The 25,895-nt window shown below is 51.0% G+C and overlaps 2 protein-coding genes across 3 annotated transcripts; both read left to right on the plus strand.

Annotated features, from left to right (window-relative positions):
• Positions 1-3,435: 3,435 nt before the first annotated feature.
• LOC118661843 (myoneurin-like) lies at positions 3,436-6,679 on the plus strand. Of its 2 annotated transcripts, none has more exons than XM_036320301.1 (2): positions 3,436-4,910; positions 4,995-6,679. In XM_036320301.1, exons 1-2 carry the CDS (start codon positions 3,512-3,514, stop codon positions 5,342-5,344), a joined length of 1,749 nt encoding a protein of 582 aa, XP_036176194.1. In that variant the 5' UTR covers positions 3,436-3,511; the 3' UTR covers positions 5,345-6,679. The 2 variants fall into 2 exon arrangements, with proteins under 2 accessions (XP_036176194.1, XP_036176195.1); XM_036320302.1 differs by having other exon boundaries at positions 3,436-4,655.
• A 6,539-nt stretch (positions 6,680-13,218) lies between these two features.
• On the plus strand, positions 13,219-16,266 carry DLX2 (distal-less homeobox 2). The gene is made up of 3 exons (XM_036320043.1): positions 13,219-13,658; positions 14,132-14,316; positions 14,765-16,266. Exons 1-3 carry the CDS (start codon positions 13,280-13,282, stop codon positions 15,185-15,187), a joined length of 987 nt encoding a protein of 328 aa, XP_036175936.1. The 5' UTR covers positions 13,219-13,279; the 3' UTR covers positions 15,188-16,266.
• Positions 16,267-25,895: the final 9,629 nt, after the last annotated feature.

Here is a 25,895-nt window from a genome sequence, read left to right on the forward strand (position 1 = left end):
TCTCTCTCACATCAATGTTTCTTTCTCTCTCTACCTTCCCCTCTCTCTAAAAATCAATGAACATGTCTTTGGGTGAGGATTTTAAAAATTTAATTAGAAAAAAAGAATGCTCTAGTCTGTGTGGCTCAGTTGGTTGAGCGTCGGCCCATGCACCAAAAGGTCACGAGTTCAATTTCCAGTCAGGACACATACCCAGGTTGTGGGTTCAATGGGAGGCAACCAATCAAGGTATCTCTCTCACATCAATGTTTCTTTCTCTCCCTCTCCCTTCTTTTCTCTTTAAAATCAATTAAAAATAAGAAACAATACTTGACCTCCTGTTTCCATTTGTAAGATGGAAATAAACGTAATATATATTTTCTAGTAACTTGTGAGGATTAAAATTAAGTAATTTACTATATTAGTATCTTTCATTCAATTGTTCAATAAATGTTAGGTAATCATACACACACATACACACACACACACACACACACACACACACACACACACAATATGCCAAACCTATCTCCACACCAGACCTCTCTTTCAAAGAGCCAAATGATGCCTCACCTTATCTATCTCATAGGCTTTGTGCTAGACTGCTTGCAAAATGTCCCAATTCTTTTTTTAAATATATTTTTATTGATTTCAGAGAGGAAGGGAGAGATAGAAACATCAATGATGAGAGAGAATCATTGATTGGCTGCCTTCTGCATGTCCCCTACTGGAGATCAAACCCACAACCCAGGCATGTGCCCTTGACTGGAATCAAACCTGGGACCCTTCAGTCTGCAGGCCTACGCTCTATCCACTGAGCCAAACCAGCTAGGGCTGTCCCAATTCTTTATCCTGCCCTATAACTGGGCTCTTTGCAATGTGACTTTGTAGTTCTTCATACCAAGAAGTAGAGTCTACTTAGGGTAGCCATTCCAACTTTCCCAGGACTGAGGGGTTTCCGGGAACAAGAGAGAGACTTAGAGTGCTAAAACCAGAGAAGCCATGGCCAATTCAAGATGAATCCGTCATCCTAAATCCACTTCCCCTTTTGAATCTGGCCTGGCCTGGTGACTTGCTTTGGCCAATAGAATGCAGTGGAAGTGACAGTTTGCAAATTCCAAGATTAGATCTCAAGAGGAATATGCATTTTTCCCCCTTCCCAGAACCCTGCCACTGCCATGGGAACAAGCACAGGTCAGTCTGCTAGATGATGAGAGACATGTGGCCCAATCACCCTCGTTGTCTCAGCTGCCGGCCAACTAACTACCGGCCATGTGACTGAGGCCACTCCTGACAAGCCAGCTTTCAACTGACCACTCAGCCCACCACAGACACATGAGCAAGCTGTGCAAGATCAGCTGAACCTGGCCCTGATCAGCTGATTAATTGATTTATGAACAATAAAAAATGTTTACTGTTTGAAGCTACCAAGTTTTGGTATAGTTTTTGACATAGCAATAGCTATATGATAAAGATACCTCAAATCAGTATGTTTAAAATTAAACTCAGAGTTGATAACTATGTGACAAAGGTGCTAACTATAACTACAGTGGCAATTTTATTAGAATATATGTCAAATCAACATTTTATATGCCATAAATTTACATAATGTTATATTAAATATATTTAAATTAAAATGAGTATGGTTATATTCCCTTTTTTTACATAATATACTGTTTTTTTAATTAAATCTTTATTGTTCAGATTATTACAGTTGTTCCTCTTTTTTCCCCTCACAGTTCCCACCCTACCCTCTGCCCTTACCCCTCCCACTGTCCTCATCCATAGGTGTACGATTTTTGTCCAGTCTTTTCCTGCACCACCATACCCCTTTCCCCCCAAGAATTGTCAGTTCTCTCCCTTTCTATGCCCCTGGTTCTATTATATTCACCAGTTTCGAGTATGGTTATATTCTAATAAAACTTTATTTTTAAAAAAAATTAAATTCGGAGATTGAGAAAGATGGTGGTGTAGGTAAATGCTTGTACTCACTGCCTCCCACAATCTCATCAAAATTACAACTAAAATACAGAACAACCATCATTCAGAACCACTGGAAAGCTAGCTGAATGGAAGCCCTACAACTAGAGAAGTGAAGAAGAAAGCACGCTGAGACTGGTAGGAGGTGCAGAGGTGAATGGGCTGGTCCGGCACCTACGTATGGTCCGGCACCTACGTATGTAGCTTTTTTAATTGGGGGGAGGGAGATCATCTCTTCGGAGGCCACCCGGAGAAGCAAGGGGTCCCAGCCAAGGGTCCCAGAGCTGGGAAAAGAAGTCCCTACCGGCAGTAAGAACTACGGGCTGTAAAAAACAGTGCAGATTGGGACTCAGTGGCACAGAGGCTGCTGGAGACCCAGTTGTTCCTCTTAAAAGGCCAGCACCGTGAACTGAACTTATAAGGTCCTGCTTCCTCTGAGCTCCAGCACCAGGGAGAGGCTCTGGGGAACACAGACACTTACAAGGAGGAACTGGATTACCTGGCATTGGGGCAGGAACTTGGGGGCTGCTTTCTCCCAGACAAAGGTGCTCACAGGGATCATTGTTCCTATGCTAGGACCTTCTGGGTTGCAGTGTTGACTGGCAGCCATTTCTGTTTGCTCCACCCTGGTGATTCCCTAAGACCCCACCTCATCCAATTTACAACCTCACCCAAGCTGTGTGCAGCAGCTTTTGCATATGAATGGCCTGTCCTTGCTCAGGCTAAAATCTCTCAAGCAAGCTGAAGCTGGGGCTGGGAGCCCCAAACCTATCAATAAAAGGCCCAAGACCTGGCACCAGCACCAGCCTGCCTTGATTCACAGCTGAGCCATATCTGGGTACTTCCAAACCAAATACAAAGAGGAGGAATCTGTAGATCTCTCTGTAGCTCCTGCTGGGTGGCCCAAGGCAGTGGCTGACTTTACACCTCCCTGGAGACCCAAGAACCAGTGTACCTACCCAGTGTTCAGTGTCAGACCATACCAGATTACAACTCTACACATCCACAAGTGACACACTCAAGGGGCAGACTCAGCGAACACCAAAGCCCCACTGTAGCAAGTCCTGCTCCATAGGGGTGTCTCCTGCACAGCAGCTCTCCCACTGTAGTCATAGCTGGTCCCCACAGCCAATTGGCCTGGAGGTCAATTCCTCCCAGTGACACCAACAGCAATCAAGGCTCAACTACAACAAGACTGTGCTCACAGCCCAGAAAGAGGTGCACCTAGAGCTCCCAGCTCAGGTGACTGGGAAGGCTGAGCCACTGGGTCCTATCGGACACCTACTACACAAGGCCACTCTACCAACTCAAGGAGACTTAGCAGCTACCCAATACATAGAAACAAACACAGGGAAGCAGCCAAAATGTGGAGACAAAGAAACATGTCACAAATGAAAGAAATGGAAGAAAGCAAACTACTGAATATAGAATTCAAAACCACAGTTATAAGGTTACTCAAGAATCTTCTAGGGCGGGGAGAGAGTGAAGAAACAGTGTCCCCGGCTGGGTGGCTCTAGAACAAGGGTAGATAAAGTTCCACTCCGGTCTCAAGATGCAGTATTCGCACCACTGTGAGCACCTTTTGGAGAGGCTGAACAAACAGCGGGAAGCAGGTTTTCTCTGCGACTGCACCATCGTGACTGGGGAGTTCCAGTTTAAAGCTCACAGGAATGTGCTGGCCTCGTTCAGTGAGTATTTCGGTGCCATCTACAGAAGCACGTCCGAGAACAATGTCTTTCTTGACCAGAGTCAGGTCAAGGCAGATGGATTTAAGAAACTGTTGGAGTTTATATACACAGGAACTTTAAACCTTGACAGTTGGAATGTTAAAGAAATTCATCAGGCTGCTGACTATCTCAAAGTGGAAGAGGTGGTCACTAAATGTAAAATAAAGATGGAAGATTTTGCTTTTATTGCTAATCCCTCTTCTACAGAGATATCTAGTATTACTGGAAACATTGAATTGAATCAACAGACTTGTCTTCTTACTCTACGAGATTATAACAGTCGGGAGAAATCGGAAGTGTCTACAGATTTAGTTCAGGCAAATCCTAAACAAGGGGCTTTAGCAAAGAAGTCATCTCAAACTAAAAAGAAGAAGAAGGCCTTCAACTCCCAGAAAACAGGGCAGAGTAAAACAGTGCAATATCCCAGCAGCATTTTAGAGAATACATCTGTTGAATTATTCCTAGATGCAAATAAACTGTCCACACCTGTAATTGAACAGGTTGCACAGAGAAATGATAATTCAGAACTTGAGTTGACATCAGTTGTGGAAAATACTTTTCCAGCCCAAGATATTGTGCAAACTGTTACAGTGAAACGGAAACGTGGAAAATCACAGCCAAACTGTGCTCTGAAAGAACACTCTATGTCCAATATAGCCAGTGTCAAGAACTCTTATGAGCTGGAGAGCTCTGGGGAAGAGCTGGATCAGAGGTATTCCAAGGCCAAGCCAATGTGTAACACATGTGGGAAAGTGTTTTCAGAAGCCAGCAGCTTGAGAAGGCACATGAGAATACATAAAGGAGTCAAACCTTATGTTTGCCACTTGTGTGGAAAGGCATTTACCCAGTGTAACCAGCTGAAAACACATGTAAGAACTCATACAGGTGAGAAGCCATACAAATGTGAATTGTGTGATAAAGGATTTGCTCAGAAATGCCAGCTAGTCTTCCATAGTCGCATGCATCATGGTGAGGAAAAACCCTATAAATGTGATGTATGCAATTTACAATTTGCAACTTCTAGCAATCTCAAGATTCATGCAAGGAAGCATAGTGGAGAGAAGCCATATGTCTGTGATAGGTGTAGACAGAGATTTGCCCAAGCGAGCACATTGACCTATCATGTTCGTAGGCATACTGGAGAAAAGCCTTATGTGTGTGATACTTGTGGGAAGGCATTTGCTGTCTCTAGTTCTCTTATCACTCATTCTCGAAAACATACAGGTGAAAAACCATACATATGTGGTATTTGTGGGAAAAGTTTTATTTCCTCAGGAGAGCTCAACAAACACTTTCGATCCCATACAGGAGAAAGACCGTTTATCTGCGAATTATGTGGAAATTCTTACACGGATATTAAAAATTTAAAGAAGCACAAAACAAAAGTTCATTCTGGGGCAGATAAAATTCTAGATACTACTATAGAGGATCATCCCTTAAGTGAACAAGATTCCATACAAAAAAGCCCTTTATCAGAAACTTTGGATGTGAAACCTTCTGATATGACTTTGCCACTAGCCCTTCCACTTGGGACTGAGGACCACCACATGCTTCTGCCTGTCACAGATAATCAGTCTCTGACATCAGACACATTGTTGAGGTCAACTGTGAATGGGTATTCAGAACCACAATTGATTTTTTTACAACAGTTATACTGACTTTGTGAGGATTATGGAATTGCTAAAACATCTCTGGTAGTAAACATAAACATCTCTGGTAAGGTGCGTATATTCATCTTAAATTATTCATTTGAGTTGTGGCCATTATTCATTCACTGAAGTAAAGGCACCTGATGCTATATCTCATAACTGCAATGCTTGTTTTGAGTTTTGGCTTTTATATCAGTAGCACTATTTTGGGTGGTTGAGTTTCCTTATCTTTTAGAGCTGCCTAAATTCCATTTTTATTTTGCATTTTAGACTTGCCTTTCATTTATTGAAGTGGAATCTGTCAGTTTATATGATTCAGTTTTGACCTGTGGGACTTAAAATTTTTCTTCCCCTCAAAATTAAAGTAAAATCCATAATGGTATCAGCACAAGAGATTGCTGTTACTAAGCTCCATAGACCACTACATAAACTATGAGGGAAAAAATAAAATTCCATATTTCTGCCTAAGAAAATTTAGATACTGAATAAGAATTGTGCTATATCTCTATTAATATATTCCATTGGAGATAACTTTTTTAATGAAACAAAAAGTATTTCTCGTAAAAGCTGGAAAACTGTATATAAATTCTTGTTTATTTTAGAACTCAGTATTCTGGAGAAAACCAATGGTCAGTACCTTTGATTTGAGTTATCTGACATTATATTTTCAAAATAAATTTAAATAGCTATTTGGTATTTTTACTTTGTTACAAGACAGTTTCAAAATTTGATTCAGGTTATGTTTTAATAGGTTTCTAGATTATTGAAGATGAGGAAAATATACTGAGTTTTTAAAATTTTGAATAAGTTTCTCTTATACCTGTTGTGCACTTTTAAAATAGAAAATTCTAAAAAGAATTTTCTAAATATAAACTTAATGCATACTGTAAATCACTTGGTTTCTGAATTTGATACATTATATTACATAGATTTAAGAAATTTAACTTCAGTTATAAGTACTAGTAAACACTTGAATTATCAGAAAGCCAGTTTATTAAACATTTTATATTTGAGTGTTCTATAAGTTTTGAGTTTGAAAATTTTATAATAAACCACAACATTTGGTGGTGGTTTGTAGCTTCACAGTCACCCTTTTCCTTCCTAATGAATATAGAAAATCAGTATTATTCTGATATTTGCTACCACTCTTCCCCATTCTACTTTTCCCACACACTAGTATTGATTTATTTTACTGCCTGATCTTTGAACATTATCATTTTCAGAGTCAATTCCTATACCGCTCATCGAACACCTTGGTGACATTATATTTTATTTCTGCCATACATTAGTTGTGGCTTGTTTTGGTTTTAAACTACATCTATAATAAAGTTAATGTGTTTTCTATTGGTAAAAAAAAAAAAAAAAAAAAAAAAAAAAAAAGAATCTTCTAGAAACCTCCAAAAATTTGGAAAAGGACCAGTCAGAAATTAAGCATACCTTGCCAGCCCCATCTTGTAACCTCTTCTCACTCACTGTGGTCCAACCCAGTTGGCCTTCTTTTGGATCTTCAAATGTTCTTTTTAGACTCTGAACTCTGCATATACTATTCCTTCTTCCTATAATGTTCTTCTCTCAACTGCTTACTTTGTTAACTCTAAGTTATCATTTAAGTCTCTTATATGTTACTTTTTTTCATTCAGTCTCTCACTAGGTGATGGGGATTCAGCATACAAGATACAGGTGGTCCATACCAACAAAGAGTTTATGACATTTCATCATCTGCGTCCAGGTTACTTTTGATATTTCCCTTTTGCTATCCCAAGACTTTAGTAAAACCTTGTTTAAACATCTCAGGATTTCCTCAGCTGTTCTTTGGATTATGATGATTAAGAGGCCAGATGGTCAGAGTATCACAGGTGTAATGGAAATTAAAAAAAAAAAAAAAAAAAGAGTGCAATGGAACCTTCCATTGAGCTCAACTGGGGCAAGTAATTACCCCAGTAGTGAGAAATGTCCAAGGTGGAACTATTACGGTACAAGAGTCCAGGCTGCAAAGTTTTGCTGCCACTTCCTTCACAGGATCTCTCTCTGTGGAGAGTCTGAGGGTTTAGTTATTATGTTAGGATAAAGTTTTCTTTTCTTTTGTTTTTTCAAGCAAACAGCACTTCACTTATACTAATATGTACAATGTGTTGGCTCTACTATGAATTGGGCTGTTGTAGATGAAGACCCTAAATAACCAGTGGATGTCATCTTATACAAGGCACCATTAGGCAAGGCTCATTAGCAGTCTACCGTTTCTGGAGAATAAAGATAAATTGATCTCCGACCAATGGCCCGGCAACCCATGTCTCTGGGACTCAGGGTGAGAGAGTGCAGAGTGGGGGCAGTCCAGCCAAAGCGTGCTGGTTTGGCTGGAACAGACAAGTGAGAATGGGCCTATCACTCTGAGCAAAGGGCACCCCTGCCTGGCACGGGGCAACCCCTCCCCCGCCACACCCCTCAGGGCCTGCTTTCTGAGTAAGGAAGGACGCCCAGTGGTCAAGCAGAGTCAGTGCACTGGGCTGGGCCAAGTCCTGAAACCCTGACCCTGGCCAGCCTTGGGGCAAGTGGCTGAAAGCAAGGCGCAGTGACCTTTCTCCAGGCCCCTCGGGGTCTGCTGGAGACTCAGAGCTGCTCAAAGAAGGCTCACAGTAAGCGCCCTGTGACCTGCGCTATGGCAACAGAGAAAGGAGGGGTACCTAACTCAGAGGAAGTGGTGCCTGCTCTAGAGCCTCAGTGTCCATCCACACAATGGGAACGATGACCCCGCCCCTGTTCTATCACGGCCTGACAAGGGTTGCTGCGAGGCTTCCACAGAGGAGACGACAGTGCGACTTGATAAACTCGGGGGACAACCTGGTGGGCACGGGACCCAAAGCAAGAAGGCATTTCAAGACATTCTTTTTGTTTATTTCCCGGTCCTCAGCTGTGTTCTTCTTGCTCAGAGACACTGAGCTCGCCTCCTTCCCCATCCTTCTCTAAGTTCCTGAAGATTAAAAGAATGCCTGGGCTGAGAGAGAAAACAGAAAGCGGAAAAGAGGAAGGAAGTTGCCCTGAGGCAGAGGAGGTAGTTTGGCAGAAAGGAGGCACCTCTATTCCCCCAAACTCGTTCTGAGTTTCCCCTGACTCCTCTCAGGGCACTATGAAGAGTGCCATCAGTCTGCTCTGAGCTGTGGACAGAATGGCAATTTCTATGATACTGTTTCCCTGACTTGCGACCGAAGTGAGGAAACCGCTTGGATATTGTGATGCGGTAATCAGATAATTTGGTCAAACCCAGATTTGTGTCTGCATTATCAGAATCAATGCCTCAAGTCTTTACTGGATTCTCCAAACGCAGTAACTTCTGCTTGCCTTTCTCTGTCTCTCCTTTTCTCTTACATCACACACAGTCTCTTGTTTTCTGGTTAGAAGAGAACAAGAGAACCGGGATGAGGCCTTCAGAGATGATTTCAGAGAGGAAGGGAGAGAGAGAAACATCAATGGTGAGAGAGGATCATTGATTGGCTGCCTCCTGTACGCCCCTCACAGGGAATTGAGCCGGCAACCCAGGCATGTGCCCTGACCAGGAATCACAGGTTGATGTTCAACCACTGGCCAGGCTGGTATCTTTTTTAAAAAAAAATATATAGCAACTTAGCTGCTGTTACTAATATGAGCTTGGAGTCAGAGTGTGATGACTTTGTCAGCAAATTGCAGAAAAAGTCAGAACATCTTTTATCTGTGAAAACCAGAGATTAAATTGGGAGCCAAACATAGAAGTCAAACCATTTGATTTCTAGGTGCATTCAGTCCACGAATAGAAATAGGTTAACACAGCTGGTTGTTATTGTTAGGAACATAAGTTTTAAAATGATCGTTGGTGAGGTTCTGGCAGGTCTAAGCCAAATCATATGTGTTTCCTTTTAAAGGTTCTGGGTTGCAGAGATTTTGTCACCCTGCCATGTGGGCCCTCCCCTCCATGTCAGTGTTACTCTTGCCTTGGGCACATGCTTATTATGCTTAGGAGTTGTCATGAGATGATCAGCCCACTCCCTACTACAGTCTCTTTCGGATCCACAGTACTTAAGCTAATGGGATGAGCCAAAGTAAAGACAGTGCAAAGGCAAGAAGTACTATCTATAATAATAAAAGTGTAATATGCTAATTAGACCGGATGTCCAAAGCCAGAGCTGTGAGGGAAGCCGGGTCCCAGGTGCCAGAGGGAAGCCGGTGCCAGCAGCCGGGAGAAGGAAGGCCTACTCTTGCACAAATTTTGTGCATCGTGCCTCTAGTTAATGAAATAACTTAAAAGAGGAAAACAGAATAAAGCAGGAAACTTCCCACTAAAAGGGTTCAAATAGCTTTCCTTTGAGGAGAGTATACAAACTTAAGAGGACTTTGAGATGTTATTTTGGACCATTTCAAGACATTTTTTTTTAAGACATTCTTTTTGCTTATTTCTCAGTCCTCAGCTGTGTTCTTCTTGCCCATGTTATTACAAAGCTAAGTTGTAGATTGATATTATTGGTTCCATTTGAACTGACAACCCAATGCCGTGACCCAACCACTGAAGGGTCCTGGCTGTGACTGTTGTGTGTGTGCCCATTTTCCCAAAGCCCTTTGGGTTTAATTCACACTCCAGCAGGCAGCACAGCTAATCTGCAGCAGGCGCAAAACATCCCTTTCAAACTTGGGTTCGCCTGCAGGCCCAGGGGTGCCTGCCTCCCCACCACTCCATGACCCTCAAGACTGTTCTGCATCTTCCCAGGGTCAGTCTGGGGATCCCTCCCGCGCACGGGCCCCTGCGGGTCTGCTGGTCTCCAGGAGGAGAAATATCTCCTTCCAGTCCACTTTTGGGGCCAGAGGGGCACGCTAGACTTCAGACTGTCAATGTCCCTTTGCACTTGACCCCTGTGCTCACCACATCCAGTCCTCCCCTCCCCCCCCCCCCCGCCCCCCCCCACACACCTAACCGGGTAGAGGTGGGTGTGGAGCGGCTTCTACAGCGATTCCCCAGCCTGGATCCGCAGTGGCCTTGCTTCTGTGGACCAGACCTGAGTTCCAGTCCTGTCTCTGTCCTTAAAGCAAGTGATTTGGTCTCGCTAAGCCTTGGCTGCCTCAATATGAATAATTTTGTACCCACCACATAGGACCCAGGGCTCAGTGAGATAAGGAAGGCAAAGGGCTTGACAGAACTCCTGGTGCTCAGTAAACTCTCAATAACTAAATGCTACCCATTATTATTCATTTATGGCAATATATCTGCTTTTTCCACTTGACTGTAAGCTACTGGAGGACAGAATTTAGCAGCACCTGGCACAGTGCCTGGCACAGTGGGTGGGAGGGAAGTGGCTGATTGAGACCCTCAAGTTCATGGGGGAGATGATGGAGAGAGAGGTAGAGCAAGGGACCCATAAAGACGGTAAATCTGAGACAGTCTTTGAGCTGAAGGCAAAGGAGACGTGAGGGTGTGGCTGGGCGGTGCCAGGGCAGCAGAGGGCAGAGCCTTGAGGGTCATCCACTCTCTTTACAGCTCATTCCTGCTGTGTCAACATGAGAGCAGGACCGGTGTGGTCCTGGAAAGGTGGAAATGGGAGTCTCCCATACAACACCCCCCCCCCCCCCCCCCACCCCCCCCCCCCCCCCCCACCCCTCCCCCCCCCCCCCCCCCCGCCCTCTCCCAGTGCCTTAGAAGGAATCCACAGAGATTCAGAACATGCAGGTTCCCAGAGCTACTATGTCGAGGCAGGAAAGAATGCCTCTCAGAGCAGGAAGATGACATTTTCTGGATTTCAGCTGGCCTGCACTTTAGGCTGTTAATGGAGATTCACACAGATAATAAAATGCAACAAATTTACATCGCGAAAAAGTCTGGAGGACATGCTTGGGTGAGAACAAAGGAGCACGGAGAAGGCGAGAGGATTGCTAATGGATCTTTTAGATTTCATTTTCTGGTAGTTTCTATATTTGGTCAAAGCAACTTCCACTGTGGGGACGTAAGACTTGGAATTTGGAGCCCAGACTCCAAAAGGCAATCTGACTCAATATCTATTCTAGAGCTTAATTTTGTTTCTGGGGCCCCCAGAGCAGCAGGCTGTGTGCAGCGCTGAGGCAGTGTGGTCCTGTGGTGGTAAGCAAGCCCCACCTCCCAACGCCTTTCTAAGCAGCTCACCCTTCTCCATTAGCCAGAAGGAAGGCTGGGAACGACATCCAGGCAGATTTGAAGGCGGATTACCTTCCTCATTATTCCGCGGAGGCTGAGCTGTGTGGCTGCTGTAGTTTTAATTACACATTTGCTTTTTCTGGGGAAGACGACCAAAGATCATATTTTTCAAAGTATCAACTTGTTTTCCATTAGACAGTTGTTGTAACAAGTTCTTTCAGCTACACGTTATGTCTTTAGGAAGGGGGTGCTTCAGATGGCGCGCACTAGCACAATTTTGTGGCTTTTAATTACTGTTTTGTTCTTTTGTGGGGTTTCAGAGACTGGCGCCTCGGCGCGATTAGACCGTCTCCTGGGCCCGCCGCAACCATGCACAGCCCAGAAGGTGGCGCCACAAGGCAGGTAGTGCCAAAGGAACCGCGGGCTTGGGAGTCCAGTGAAGGCTGGCGTCCCCCAACTTCGGACCACCGTTCCCAGCCACCCGGAAATAGAGAGAGAGAGAGCAAGTCGCCACTTCCGACTTAAAAGAAGAAATTTCAACCATAGGGTGGAACAGTGCAAAACTGTAAAGTAGGGTTACGTGCATGAGATAAAACTTTTCTATTTGTTTCTGTAAGTTTACCAAAACTTGCAGTATGGAGATGACTCTCTCACCTAAGTATCATTCCATTTCCTCTTTAGTAAAAACACAGAATTTAGAGTAAACATTCACTTTGAAGACCATCTGGTCAGTCTAGCTTTCCAACCCAGAGAGGAAATCCCCATGATGGCTTTTCGGGCGTCCAACAACACACTCGCCACGTGTCAGGAAAGTACGAGGGAGAATGATGTCAAATAGCACATCAATAGCAATAACACCTTTGAATTTATATAGCTTTTCTCTCAAGCAACAAGGACTATCGTTTAAATACCATCTAATTAATTGTCCTAATATCCCTGCGGGTTGGTTAGGAAGCAGGTGTTATTATACAGTACGTGGTTTATGGATAATTTAAATCAATTGACTACGTCAAGTGCAGAGTGGCTGACAAGAAAAGGAAGTGCCAGACACTTCGAGGAAAAGCGGTGCTAGAACTGGCCCGGCTCTGGGCACCGTTTTCTTTGGATTAATGTTTGAAAGCTGGCCTCACTGGAATTGGTTGGTACTTGTACACGGAAGGGGAAATGCCAGTCTCCGTCTTCACGCCTTCTGTCCTCCAGCCGCCGGCCACGCTCACGCCCCGCCCCACTCCCAGCCCTCGCCTCGCTGCTCCCATTCAGCAGCCGCCCGTCTGCACCCGCGACCACAGCAGCCGCAGCGCCGGCCCGGTGACACCCGCCCCCGCCCGCCTGGCGATCCTGGGCGCTGGTGGCCCCGCGGGCTGGCGCTTCTGATTGGCTGTTGCTAGGTGACGTTGCCTGGGTTCACGTGACAAGTGTTAAATGCCCACCCTGCAGGAGCCCGCCCCGCAGACAATCGTAAAGCCGCAGCGGGCTGCTCACCTGCTCCCGCCTCCCGGAGCCCCGGCCCAGCCCCGCCACCCCCGACCCCCCTCCACTGCCGGCCCCGCCCGAGCCGACGTCGGGCAAGAAGCCGAACGGGCCGAGAGGCCGAGAGAGGATGAGGCCGACGGCGGCTGTCCCGAGCTGTGCACGGTGATCGCCTCCCCCGGAGGAGGAGTTGCCTAGGCTAGACCATTGCCACATTTCTTGTTTTCCTTCCCACCCACCCACCCCGTTATTACATTGGCTGCCGGAGGGGACCGGGAGAGACGGAGGAGGCGCCTCGCTTCCCCCCTCGCGCCCGCCACCCCTGCTCTTCCCCGTCCCGGGCCAGGATGACTGGAGTCTTTGACAGTTTGGTGGCTGACATGCACTCGACCCAGATCACGGCCTCCAGCACGTTCCACCAGCCCCAGCAGCCCCCGAGCGGAGGCGGCGCGGGCCCCGGCAGCAGCCTCCACAAGCCCCAGGAGTCGCCGACCCTCCCGGTGTCCACGGCTACCGACAGCAGCTACTACACCAACCAGCAGCACCCGGCGGGCGGCGGCGGCGGCGGGGGCTCGCCCTACCCGAACATGGGTTCCTACCAGTACCACGCCAGCGGCCTCAGCAACGTCCCTTATTCCACCAAGAGTGGCTACGACCTGGGATACACCGCCTACACCTCTTACGCGCCCTATGGGACAAGTTCGTCCCCGGCCAACAACGAACCTGGTGAGCATAACGCTGGCGTCAAGGGTGCCAAGTCGGCCTAGCTACTGCCATGGGTGGGATAAAAATATTTGGGGCGGGGATCTCTCCGGAGCCGGGCCTCTCACACTACCTGCTCCCGGCCCGCCCCGCGCCCTCACCATTCTCAACCTCCAATCTGCCGAGGGTCCCTGGGTACGTCCCTCGGTGCTCAGCGGGTCCTACCGGGTGGCCTGGGGGAGGGGGGGGCGTGGTGCATGCCTCCTGGTAACCTCATTTCCTCGCCACCTGCTTCTTTCTCTCCCGTATGCGCTTGTCTTCCCCTTCGCTGGTGGGCCCAGCTCCAGGGTTTGGGGGCGGCAGGGGTCCGCGCATTGTGAAGTTGCGCCTGATCATCCCCCTCCCGGCTCCGGCCAAGTCCCACGCCGGGCCTGGCTGCGGGCGGGAACTCTTGGGCTCCTGGGTTGCGCGATTCTCAGGAATCCGGATCGTTGCAGAGAAAGAGGACCTCGAGCCTGAAATTCGGATCGTGAACGGGAAGCCAAAGAAAGTCCGGAAACCCCGCACCATCTACTCCAGCTTCCAGCTGGCGGCTCTTCAGCGGCGTTTCCAAAAGACTCAGTACCTGGCGCTGCCCGAGCGAGCTGAGCTGGCCGCGTCCCTGGGCCTCACCCAGACCCAGGTGAGCGCTCGCCGCTGGGCGTGGGGGCAGGAAGAGGGACGGGGGGAGGGGGGTCTGTCCGGGGTGGCTGGGAAGAAGACAGATTCAAAACAAAATTTCTTTAAATATATTTTTAAAATAATTTAAAGGATTTCGAGGCCCACTTCTTGAGCGGCCTAAACTTCTGCACTCGAAGCTGAGTCCCGGTGCTCCGTAGTCTTACTCCGCACTACCGATTAAGCGGGTAAATTTATCGGCCCCTCTGACCCCCTCCCGCTGTCACAGCAGCACCGCGCACACCAGCTGTCCGGGCTTGTGGCGATGGCTAACCAGAGGGGCAGGGGCCATCGCCGCCTCCCTGCCCAGGTGCTCGGTGCCCACCTCTCGCTGTTGGGCTTTCTACGCTTCCTCCCTCCCCTGCCCGGTGCCGGGTTTCCTCCACTAATGCTCCGGTCCCTTCTCCACAAAGGTCAAAATCTGGTTCCAGAACCGCCGGTCCAAGTTCAAGAAGATGTGGAAAAGCGGTGAGATCCCCTCGGAGCAACACCCTGGGGCCAGCGCCTCGCCGCCGTGTGCTTCGCCGCCGGCCTCGGCGCCGGCCTCCTGGGACTTCGGCGCGCCGCAGCGGATCGGGGGCGGCGGCGGCGGCCCGGGCAGCGGCGGGAGCGGCGCGGGCAGCTCGGGCTCCAGCCCCAGCAGCGCGGCCTCGGCTTTCCTGGGCAGCTACCCGTGGTACCCCCAGGCCTCGGGCTCGGCCTCCCATCTGCAGGCCGCGGCGCCGCTGCTGCACCCCACCCAGACCCCGCAGCCACACCACCACCATCACCACCACCACCACCACCACCACCCAGGCGGCGGGGGCGCCCCGGTGAGCGCCGGGACGATTTTCTAACCCCGGGAGACTGCGCCAGAGACTGAGAGCAGAGACCCGTTATCCTCAGTGCTCGCCCCCAAGCCAGAGGGGGGTCTCTCCAGCCGGCTCGCCGATGCCACCCCTGCCGGGGGTGGTGGCCCGGGATGGCCTGCCCCGAGCCCTGCTCCCTTGTGCGGCCACTGAGCCCCCGGGAATTGGAAGGCTCCTCTCGGAGGTCCCGGGTAGCTGCGTGGTGAAGGCCGCGGGCCACGGCCGCCCTGCCGACCGGAGCCCCGCCTCAGACCTGCCTCTGCTCTGCTCTCCTCCCCTCCCTGCGAGGCTGTCCGGCGCCGTCCTCGCCGCGGGCAGCGCGCTGGGTCCGGGAAAGGACTCCTCCCCCGCCCGCCAGGCCTCCCGGGCGCTCTGAAGCTCCTTTCTCCTCGCCGGCCCCCGGGCTCCGCGCAGTCCGCCCGGGTGGTTGACCCCGGCGTCCTGCCCGCCCGCCCCCACACACCCTTGTGACCCGGCCGCCCGCCCGCCCGCCGCTTTTTTCTGCTCTGCCGTTCCCAGCCCGCGGAGCTCTCTCCCAGCCGCGAACTCTCCCCTGAGCTCTCTCCTCATCCATCACCAGTGGAGTTTTTATTTTTATTTTTTAAAAGTTTAGGTGCCTTTGCGGATGACCTCATTTTGATGTTGGGGGGAAAATGATTTTTTAATATGTGGACACTGCAAAAAAATGTGTTTAAATTATCTTTTTTAAAACCTATTCAGGGTTATTAGCCGGGACTTCGACATAGAGTTTGTAAATAAAGGTGTCCGTGCAGGTTTCCCCACTGATGTATTTGTATAAAATACTCATCTTTTCAGACTGTTTTGTAAACCCTCACTTGTGAACTCTCCGGTTTAGCAGTGACCTCAGCAACCCCTCCGTTTTATTTGTCCCTTAAAAATGTTCTCAGTTAAGCTAAGCTACTGATTTGGATTTGTTATATCTTATCCTGAAGTCTTTGTTCTTGAAATGAAAGGTATTTGGGGGTTATTTATTATGAAAACAACATGCTCTTCATGTTGACTTTACACTATGAATATATTATTTAAATAAATTATTGTTTTCATTGGATGTGTGCGTTTTCACCTTGGTGGCACGCACGGCCTGGAGCCTCCAGCCCCTTCCCAGGCGGGGATCCTGGCCAACCAAGGGTGACATGTACATCTTCCTGCGGCTGTGGGAGCAGCGAGTTGCGGTGAGGCCAGGACAGGCTCGCTCCTCAGGCCCCGTGGAATGTTCGCGCTCTGCCCCCATCCGCGTCTGGACGCGGGGTTCGTCTGCTGGAGGCGCAGTGAGTCACTCAGCGCCCGGCGGCTCCCGTCTCCGCCCTTTCTGCCCGGCCGGCGCCGGCGCCCTGCGCCTGGGAGGTCTCCGCCGCCTCCGTCCAAGGTGCTGGCCCAGCGGTGCATCCGAGCCCCCGCGGGGAACCTGCAGCCGGAGCCCCAGCGCAGTGGAAGCCGGGGGTCAAACCCCTACATGGGCCCCTCCCCTCTGTTTGCCCCGCAGCCCTTCTGGGGTTGGTTGAGTGCAGAACTCAGTGAGTCACCCAGGCCCTCGGGAGACGCGGTTGGCTTGCTCTGGAATGCAGGGCGACCTCAGGCACAGGGCTTCCCCAGCGCACATCCATCCCACACCGTAACCTCCCAGACACATCGATACTGCCACGCGCTCTCAGACACACAGTCACACTGAACCATACCCCGCGACACAGATGCACACACAGTGATATACACGCTCACTATGCACACTCGCGCACACAGGAACACTCACGTGGAGACGGATGCTCAGTGCGTAGGCAGTGGCCTCTTCCCACCTCACATTCCCTGAGGAGAAAGGTTCACACATCATTCAGCTCTGCTCTCCACCTTGGGTCCCACCCAACTAGCTTCCAGCTTTGGAAGTGACCCTACTTTCTGGCATTCTCTGCAAAAGCCAGGGGTAGGTGAGTAACGCAGGCCTGAACTTAAAGTTCCTTTTTCTTGAAAGCCCTGGGGCCTGCCGTTGGAAGCTTCCTGGCTTCACTCACGAGCTGTGTGACTTTGGGCTACCCGCCTCACCTGTGTTGTGGGGTGCATACCTCTAAGATAGGAGAAATAAAAACAGCTGTCTCAGAGTCGTGAGCATTTAATGAGGCCATGATGTAACACAGTGCCTGGCACATAGTAAGCACTCAATACATTTTTGCTACGAGTAGTTATAATGCTTGAGCCCAGTGCCCCCAAACAAGAGGGCTTTACTTTTGCTTGCAATTAGGAGGCCCAGAGTTAGCCAGAGGCCTTTCCAACCTCCTCTTGTGTGGAAGAGCAGCACGCTAAGGCTGGGAGACCTCTGGAGCTTTCAGACATGAAAGGCTTAACCTTGGGCATCCTTTCCACTGGGGCTGGACTCTTCTGGAGAGGAGGTTGGCAAGCCAGATAACCCTGCTTGCCGGTCCCAGGACTCCTCTTCTCTAGAATGGCGACTCCGTTCATCCTTGTTGTGTGTCTTAACTCACCTCTGCCAAAAAGACAGACATCAGACAGGAGTGAGTGTCTAGGCTCAGTGGCATCATCCTGAGCGGAATTCCAATTTTTCTGGCCAGATTGTTTTGGGGCCTGCACCGGGCCTGCTTTACAACCGAGTGTGGTCCAGGGAGTTGGGGCTCTGCAGAAGGCAGTTAGGTTACACAATCCTGCGTCCGCTTGCATTCCTGCGTGTTTTCCCAGGCTGAGGAGGTCTGGGCTGAATCCCATTGACCCCGCGATTCTGGCTTCTCTAAGCAGCCGCTGCCTCGCAGACCCCATCCCAGCCCTCCCTCCCCCCAGCTCCAAATTCCGTGGTTTTCTTTGAGTGCCAATAGCTGGTGCCAGGCTTCACCCTGCGGTTTACTGTACCCTCCCCTCCTTTGCGCGCACTCCCCTCCCCACCCCCCCTGAAACCAGCAAGGAGAAACGGGGCCGTAAATTGGCTGGTGTAGAGGATCTGCAGCAGACAAGATGATTAAGAGGCCTACGCCGGAGCGCCCGGGGCAGGGAATGTCAGCCCAAGTTGGAATCACGCAACAGGCCTTGGCATGAGCGAGCCTGGGAGCCGGGAGGGCGGGCGGCCCCAGCTCCGGGGTGGGCCGAGGCCCCACAGACTTGCCGGAGTCACCAAACCTGGCACCCGGCGGCAGAGGGGTCGGGTAGGGCCACGGCGCGCCTTTCCCTGGGAAGCCCGCTGGAAGCAGAGGGCAGAAGGGTGCAGGGGCCAGAGGAAGGGGGCGTTTCCGCAGACTAGGAGAAGGCAAAGAGAGGGGGAAGCGAGGATGCGCCTCAGATCTAGAAGTGAGCAGACGGGAGGGGTGGGGGGCGGGTGAGCGAGGGGAGAAACAAAGCTGGGCTGGGGAGGCGGGGGTCGGCACCAGCCCTGCCGGGGGCGAAGCGCTGGCAAGCCTTTCTCACAGCCTCGCGGCCCGCTGGGAGACTCGGAGCCCTGTGATCAGCCCGCCGCCAGCAGACTAGCTCTCCCCGCCCCAGCCCCCGCCCCCCTGCGCCCGACTGCGCTCCCCAAAGCGCGAATGAAAAATGGACAAGGGAAGCAGCGATCTCGTCTCCCTGCACTGGGAACCCAGCCGCGCTGGGAACACACATAAATCTTCATTGCATTCCCCTCCCATTCGCTCGTGTGAAATATCAGGCCCGATTCTGAATATGACAAGCGCTGGGAAGCCCGGGGAGGGAAGCGGAAGAGTCAGGGGTGTCCGACCCGCTCCGCTCCACCTCGTGGCGGGGTTGCTCCAAACTCCTGTGGGGCGCTGAGTCCCAATTTCCGAGGCTGGCTGCCGGAACGCACCCGCCACCCCTCCGATTCCCGCCCCCCCCCCACCTCACCACCACCCACACCCCCAGCGTGCGCGCCCCCGCCCGCCCCCACCCCGCCATAAGTGCTCCCCAGAGCGTGGACACACACCCCTCCCGCTGCGCCGAATTCCTGCGGCTGGCGGGTAGGGGAGTGCAGAGAAGAAAGGGGGCGAATCCTGGGCCTAATCAGAGCGGCTGCAATGTGGGACCGTTTAGGAAGTTTCCTCTCAGCCTCCTTTCAGGATTACTTGTGAAAATTGTGAATATCCGTCCTGTGTAAGGATTTCCGAGACTGGTGGGGCGAGTTTGGGAGACGTATCAAGTTTGATGGGGGCAGAGGGAGCCCCATCAGACGGCAGCTTTGTTTACAAACAGTTGTGTAGTGGAAGGGGGAGGAGGAAAAGGGATAAAGTGAGGAGTGTTGGGAGTGGATGAATAGTCCCCTCCACTGTTAGAACCCCCCCTCCCCCCGCGAAGGGGGACGGGGAGCAGAAGCCCCTTTGCCTTAAAAAAAAAAAAAAAAAGTCACCCTACTGACTGTAAAACCCAGGAGCACATCCCGCACTCCGACACCGCCTCCTGCCTCCTTCTACCCCGTCCGAGTCCAGAGCACTCGCTCCAAGGACACCAGCCCGCTCCTTTCCCGCCCAGGAACAACGACCACCAGTGCCTTAAGTCTGTTTTAAGGTCAGAAACCTCTGAGAATTAAGCTCTCTCTTCCTCCCAAAACACCGGTCCCTTTGCACTTCACTTTGGGGTCCCAGGTCCGGCAAGCGGGTGGGTGGGGCGCGCCCCTGGCCCCGTCAGACTGGGCTCTGCGGAGACTGCCGGGTTCTGGCGGGGTCAAGCCACCCACAACAGCCCCAGGAAAGCCTCCCCCGGGTCAGATCCTCCCTCCCTACCTGGGATCTGACCCGCCAGCGTTACCCGCTGCCCCGCCCCTTCCCCTAAATACAAACCGGCGCGGGGGTGGGGAGATGCGGAGGCCCCGCGCCCCTCGGAGGCCTCCCTGGCGGGAGCTCCCCTCCCGGGTACTGGTTTGTCAGTGATTGCCACATTACAAGATGTTACATTCCTCCCTGGGGCCCGGGGCCGGGCGGGGCGAGGGAGACACTATGTTTCCAGAAAAGAAAGAGCAGGCGGGTCTTGCAGGAGCAGTTCCTGGGCGCCTTCCCGAGAGAACGCAGGCACAGTCTCTACATAGACGTTTCTTCCCCGGACCAGCTCCGGCTCCTCGCTCGTCCTCTGGGTCGGGCCAGACCGCAAGCACTGCGGTGTCTTAGCAGTTTGTGGGCTGCGTGGCAGCGCTCCTGGGAACCTCCCGAGGCCCGTTTGGGGGGTCCTCGGGGGTCCTCAGGAGTCCTGGAGCACTGGCTGCGTCCCGGATGGGTTCCGGTCAGCAGCGCTAGGAGCGAGGGGGGCGAGAGAGTTGGCGAGGGTTGGGCGGGGACGGGGATGGCTCCAGGAGGCGGGCTGTAGCTGTGAGGCAGAGGGTTAGAACCTCGGGGAAGGAACAGGGCAAGAGGCGGGGAAGGACTGGACGCGGAATGCGCGGGGGGTAATCCCAGAGCGCAGACTGGGGCCGGACGCAGCTAACGCGGCGGGCTTTCCGCACTCCCCCCCCCCCACCGCCCTTTTTTGTGCTCCAGGAGTCTCAGGCACCCTAGAGATGAAATCGTCGCTCTCGGGACAATGGTGACTTCTGGCCCTGGAACCTGACCGAATCTAAGCTGGTCTGAGCTGTGGCCCCACTCCTGGCGGCTTCTCTCGCCCGAAGCCTTCGCGTTGCCCCCTCCTCCGGGGCAGCCTCCGCCCCGCCCCATCCCTCGGCGTCCCTGGCCTCGGCTTCTTAAAGTCGCAGGGTGTCTCAGTGCCCCAGAGAAGCGCCGCCCCAGTAGGGAGTGTTTCTGGGCGGGGGGGGGGGGGGCGCTATCTGGGGCGATGGAGCGCTGGCCCCAAGGACCTAATTGAGCTTATTCTCTCCTGTCCCAACGCCTCCAAATAGCAGGCTCATATTCGCCGGCACTAAGAAACAGCTAGCGCTCTGTCTTGGGTGCTAAGTCGCCTCACAGCAGCTCCTCAGTCCACCAGCTGCCCGCCCCCCACCCCCCGCCCGCCCTCTGGGCCCGCCTGCAGATTCTAGAGACCAGCCGGGCTGAACTGTGCAAGGCGGTTTCAAGAATTCGCGAAAGGGCCCTAAGGAAGGAGGAGGGGAGAACTGTAAAGAAAAAGAAAGGAAGAGTGTGTGTGTGCCGGGGGAGGGGGGATCCGGCTCAGTCACTTTCCTGCTCTGTTGCCGAATTAGGGTGGGAGCCTAGGGCCTCTGGGGCACCCAAGCCCAGAGAGAGCAGACACGGGGGCTGGGGGGGGGGGGGCGCGAGGGGGGGATTCTCTTCCCGACGTGTTCACGGGACAACAGTGAAAATTTGCCTTGGGTGGCCAATTTTCTCATTTGCCCCTGTTAAAAGAAAAAGCCCAAGAAATTCAATTAAAGCCACCCTGGCCAAGGCGCTATTTGAGGCATGAATGTCTCCCCTAAAGCTGCAGCAATCATGTGGCATTAGACACTTCCGGAATCCTATAGCCAACCTGAAAAATCCCAGACCCCCTTTTCCCCTAATTTTTGCTCTGATCTGTAATTTTATCCACATTTGCACTAGTTTGAGCATTCTGGCTCTCCCATCTGAAAGCCTGCAATTACTATATAATTCTTCGCAATTTCAGATGTCCTAATATGGACTGTAATTTTTGCGCAAGACAATTTCCTGCTATTTCAAGCATCAACATTGTCAAAGTTGTATGTACATAATAAATGGGAATATCAATGCATAGTTTTTAGCATAACATCTTGACTCCTCGATAATTATATCCGTTCGGAGCCTACGCAGAATTAGCCTGAATTGCATGGTAACTGCTGCTGCTTTAAAATTTTTAAAAATTACTCATAATTTTCCCAAAGATTACCAAGATCTCGAGTGCACAATGTCATCAGCGTAATGAAGAGTAAACATTTATGCTAATAATCTGCAATTTTTTTCATCAGCTATAAAGACAGAGGCTATATAGCCGAAAATTTCAGTCCTATTCTGCAAGCGCCACGCTGCAAAAAGCCTGATCGCTCGGAGGCGCCTGGTCCTGGGGACCTCTCTTCACTCTTTCCTCTCGGGATGGGAAGATGGGGCTGGGGGATTCTTTTTGGTTTTCTGGTTTTGTTTTGCTCTGGTTTGGTCGGTTTTGTATTTCCTGTTTTTCCTTTTTTTTTTTTTTTTCTTTTTCTTTCCTGTCATTCTCTCAGCCAAAAGCCGCCTTCGACCCTTTTGATTTGATGTAGCAAAGATTGTGTCCAGATTATCTGACATTGACACTGAAGAAGGTAAGGGTGGAAACCGGTTTCATTTTTCAGAGGGTTGGAAGGCTGAGCTGCGCCCGCCGCGGCAGCGGCTCCCGCTCTGGGAGTAGGAGGGTGGGGGAGTGATTATGTATGCACCAGCTAATTCTTCCATCAAAACGTCTTGTCAGCGATGTCAGGATTATTTTTCCCCCTTTTTATAAAAACACTTGATGTTTTAGGAAGTGTTAATCCCTGAAGGTTGGGGGATGAGGGCGAGAAGTAAGGAAGGCTGGGTCGGGGTGACATGTTTCTTAGCCTGGGGAAGGCACCCGTTAGAACCCGTTTGGCTGTCCACGCTGGAGCTGGGGTTTGTTGTGGAGGCTGGGACCTGAGGAGGATTTCTTCAGGTCGTGGGAGGGAAAGACCCTTGCCCTCTGTACCGCATTTGATGGAAGTTCCAGTGGCCCTGAGGGATCAGGGGTAGAAAACTTCGCTTGAGACTTTGATTTCAGGATGATTAACCCAGGCGGGGGGATGTCAAAAACTAGAGAATCCTGACATCGGGTTTTTTAAAGATACAGAATGAAAGGGCTGGATAGCGAGGTAAACACATAGCTGGAGGCCTGGGTTGCTTCTTTCTGCTCAGTTTTTCTTGGGATCAAGTAAGTATCTCAGGTTCTATATTCACCACCCAGACCTAGCTTTCTTTGGTGACAGAAATTGATGATTTCTTCAAGGGAAGAAATTTCTATATCAAATGACTCCAAGAATAAATTCATACTTCTGTTCATATAGGTGGGGGAAATTTTAAAACTTTTTGTGGTCAGAACAGGAAAGGCTGAAGAGCCATCGGTCCAAGCCCAGGACAGATCCCCCCCCCTCAAAAAAAACATAAAACATGATGGCCAGTAAGAAAGAAAGGGAAAAAAAGCTGCGAGCTAGATAAACATGTTTCCCATTTCATATTTTTAAGATGTTGCCTCGATTTAGGCGCTGGGTTTTTCCACAATTAAATGACTAGGATGACCACTCCATTTCTGGCTTATGAAACCCAAGACCAGTGAGGAGGGGACTTTGGATTGTTGCTTTTGCCCCTCCACCTCTACCCCTACCCCTTTTTGAGCAAGTGTGTCTGAGAGAAGATATTAAAGAGGTATCTGTTGTTTGGCAATTTTGCTAAGTCTGTCTTCATTACTTCGACGCTGTGCATTTGCTAATTTGGAAGCCCGGCCATTGACAAGCTTGCTCCATACACCTGCAAGCAATTTGCCGGCTCCGGTACCGAGAATTGCAGAGATGGCAGCTCGCACCTATTTGATTTTTTTTTTCCTTTTCTCAATGCACAGCAAATTTGGCTTTCAGTGCGTTATCTCTTTTGTTAATGCAAAAAGATTCCCTGGGCGAAAAAATTGCTCATAATTACCAGAGAGATGGGGAAACTGCATTAGAATAAATAAACCTGAAATTACTGTAATTATGTTGTGTTTGATGGGCCCGGCTTGTAATCAAGAAGAGAATACAGTGAAATGATGCTGACCCTCTTGGGTTTGCAGCTGTACACGCACTTTGGGGTCTTTTTTTGCAGAAAAGAGTCATTTTGATAATCATTAAGCTGTGTGTAACCTATTTCAGAAGTGTTTTAAAATGAGGTTCACATTTTTTGAACAAGGGGAAAAAATCCCAAAATTGCATTTTGCCATTACAGACTCATACATAAGGAAAGGTTGTGTTTTCTAAGCGACAATTGTTAAGATATAATATTCAAAATCAGTATTTAATCATTATAATGAGGTATTGTTTAAATATAACCACCTTTAGATTATTCATAGTTTAATTAATATAGTCATTATGAAAATCTTTGAATCAGATATTTGATGAACTGCTTGTCAGTAACAAGGCAGCATTAATTAGGCCTATATTGAGATTAACATTTTAAAAAGTACAACCGCTTATAATTATAATCGAGCCTAACTGAAGACCGCCTTCATTGAGCTAAAACTAATAATTTCTCTATTTGAACTGTTAGCAAGAGATTATTAAATTAGTATAAGCTAATATCTCAAAGTATTGAAACCCGCTTGACCAACTAGATTGCGCCTGTGGCTTCGGCACTGGGCCCTGGCTGCCGTCTGAGGAACCAATTCGGATGCGTGAGATAAATCTGCCAAATGTCCCCGCCAGCAAAGTCACGCCTCGCAGGGAAGCCAGATCCAGGAGGGGCTCTGCCCCCGCGGCCGAAGCCGCCGAGGCTCTCCGTTCCCCCTTCCAGCCGGTCCGCGCGCGCACCTTGGTCTCCGAGGTCGGTTCCCCCATTAGCGCTCCGGGTTCCGGCGACCTGCGGGAAGAGAAAAGCCCCAAACCCAGGCCCAGAAAGGGCCTCGAGGTCCCGAGCTCCATCCCCCACCACTTCCCTGCTTTCTCCAGCCCCCCCCCCCCCCCCCCGGCGCTTCCCCTCCCTTTCCCAAAGGGCGTCGGAAGAGCCTGGCACATCTGATCTTTCACCAGCACCAATTGAAAAATGGGTGCTTGTCACAACACAGATCACTGCCTTCCTCGTTCAGCTCCCCACCGCGCGCTGCAAAGGGTCCCCCAAAGGCGGAGGGCCAGTGTCGCAAGGCAGGCCGAGAGGAGTGGGACTCGCTCAAAGCAGCCAGACGAGGCCCGCAGCTCTCCCAAACTTCCTCACCTAGGCTGCGGGAGCCGGGGCTGGGGTTGGGCAGAGCGCCCGGCCAGGGGAGTTCTAACTGCTCGCAGCTCTGTTCATCCGGAGCGAACTGATCTGAGCGGTTCAGTAGAGGTGCCCCCTTCATGGCCGGGCCGGGAGACTTTCGGGCTGGGGTAGGGTGCTCCCCTCGCCCACCAGGCCCTTCCTGGGCCCCTCCATTTCTTCCAGGCGCAGAGAAAAAGCCCGGGGTCCTTAGGCAGGAACGGGCCTGTCCTTGTGCGTGGGGCCGTGTGGATGGGAGTGGATGTGGAGGGCGCGGGTGGCGCCTTGAGACTGTCCCCGGGAGCTCACTGATGGATTGGGGGTTAGCCTGACAGACGTATCCTTCCGGTCCTTTTCCGGCGTCTGGCCGCGTCTTTTCCTCGTCCAGATCCAGCGCCCTCCAGGCAAGCCAAAGCCAGGAGGCCAGATCCCCAAGGAGGCGAGGGGCCCAGCCAGGTGTCTCCGTCTCCAGGTTTCTAGGACTCCCGCAAGGTGACTGGGTGTGTGTTGGGGGGGGGGGGGGAGTTAGGGGTGTCACTCAAATCTCACAGGCCGGCTGTCTTTGAGTTCTGCTTTGATCTCCTCGCAGCCGGCCTTCACCACCCCTTCCGTTCCTGAGCCCTGACTCTGACGTGCGGCACCTGTTCCTGGTCCTCCTTCCCTGAGACCCTTCTAGCCCAGGTGGGATCAGACCCCTTGTGGGTCAGGAGCTAGGCGCTAGGCAAGAGCAGCGCCAGCGGGCCTAGGCCCTTATCCTGTTGTCTGGAGTCAGTCCTTGTCCCTGCATTGCGTCCCCAGAGGTAGAAGCCTGGCCGGCCCCCTGCACCCGCTCACACAGC

Source organism: Myotis myotis, unplaced genomic scaffold, assembly GCF_014108235.1.
Source record: "Myotis myotis isolate mMyoMyo1 unplaced genomic scaffold, mMyoMyo1.p scaffold_m19_p_8, whole genome shotgun sequence".
Taxonomy (NCBI): Eukaryota; Metazoa; Chordata; class Mammalia; order Chiroptera; family Vespertilionidae; genus Myotis; species Myotis myotis.

What these genes read in the sequence shown, in the direction of transcription:
- DLX2 (XM_036320043.1), top strand. Translation starts at nt 13,280, where the DNA reads ATGACTGGAGTCTTTGACAGTTTGGTGGCTGACATGCACTCGACCCAG. An exon ending in CCCGGCCAACAACGAACCTG is followed by an intron (nt 13,659 to 14,131) that starts GTGAGCATAACG and finishes GGATCGTTGCAG; the next exon opens with AGAAAGAGGACCTCGAGCCT. An exon ending in TGGGCCTCACCCAGACCCAG is followed by an intron (nt 14,317 to 14,764) that starts GTGAGCGCTCGC and finishes TTCTCCACAAAG; the next exon opens with GTCAAAATCTGGTTCCAGAA.
- LOC118661843 (XM_036320301.1), top strand. Translation starts at nt 3,512, where the DNA reads ATGCAGTATTCGCACCACTGTGAGCACCTTTTGGAGAGGCTGAACAAA. An exon ending in TCATTCTCGAAAACATACAG is followed by an intron (nt 4,911 to 4,994) that starts GTGAAAAACCAT and finishes GATCCCATACAG; the next exon opens with GAGAAAGACCGTTTATCTGC.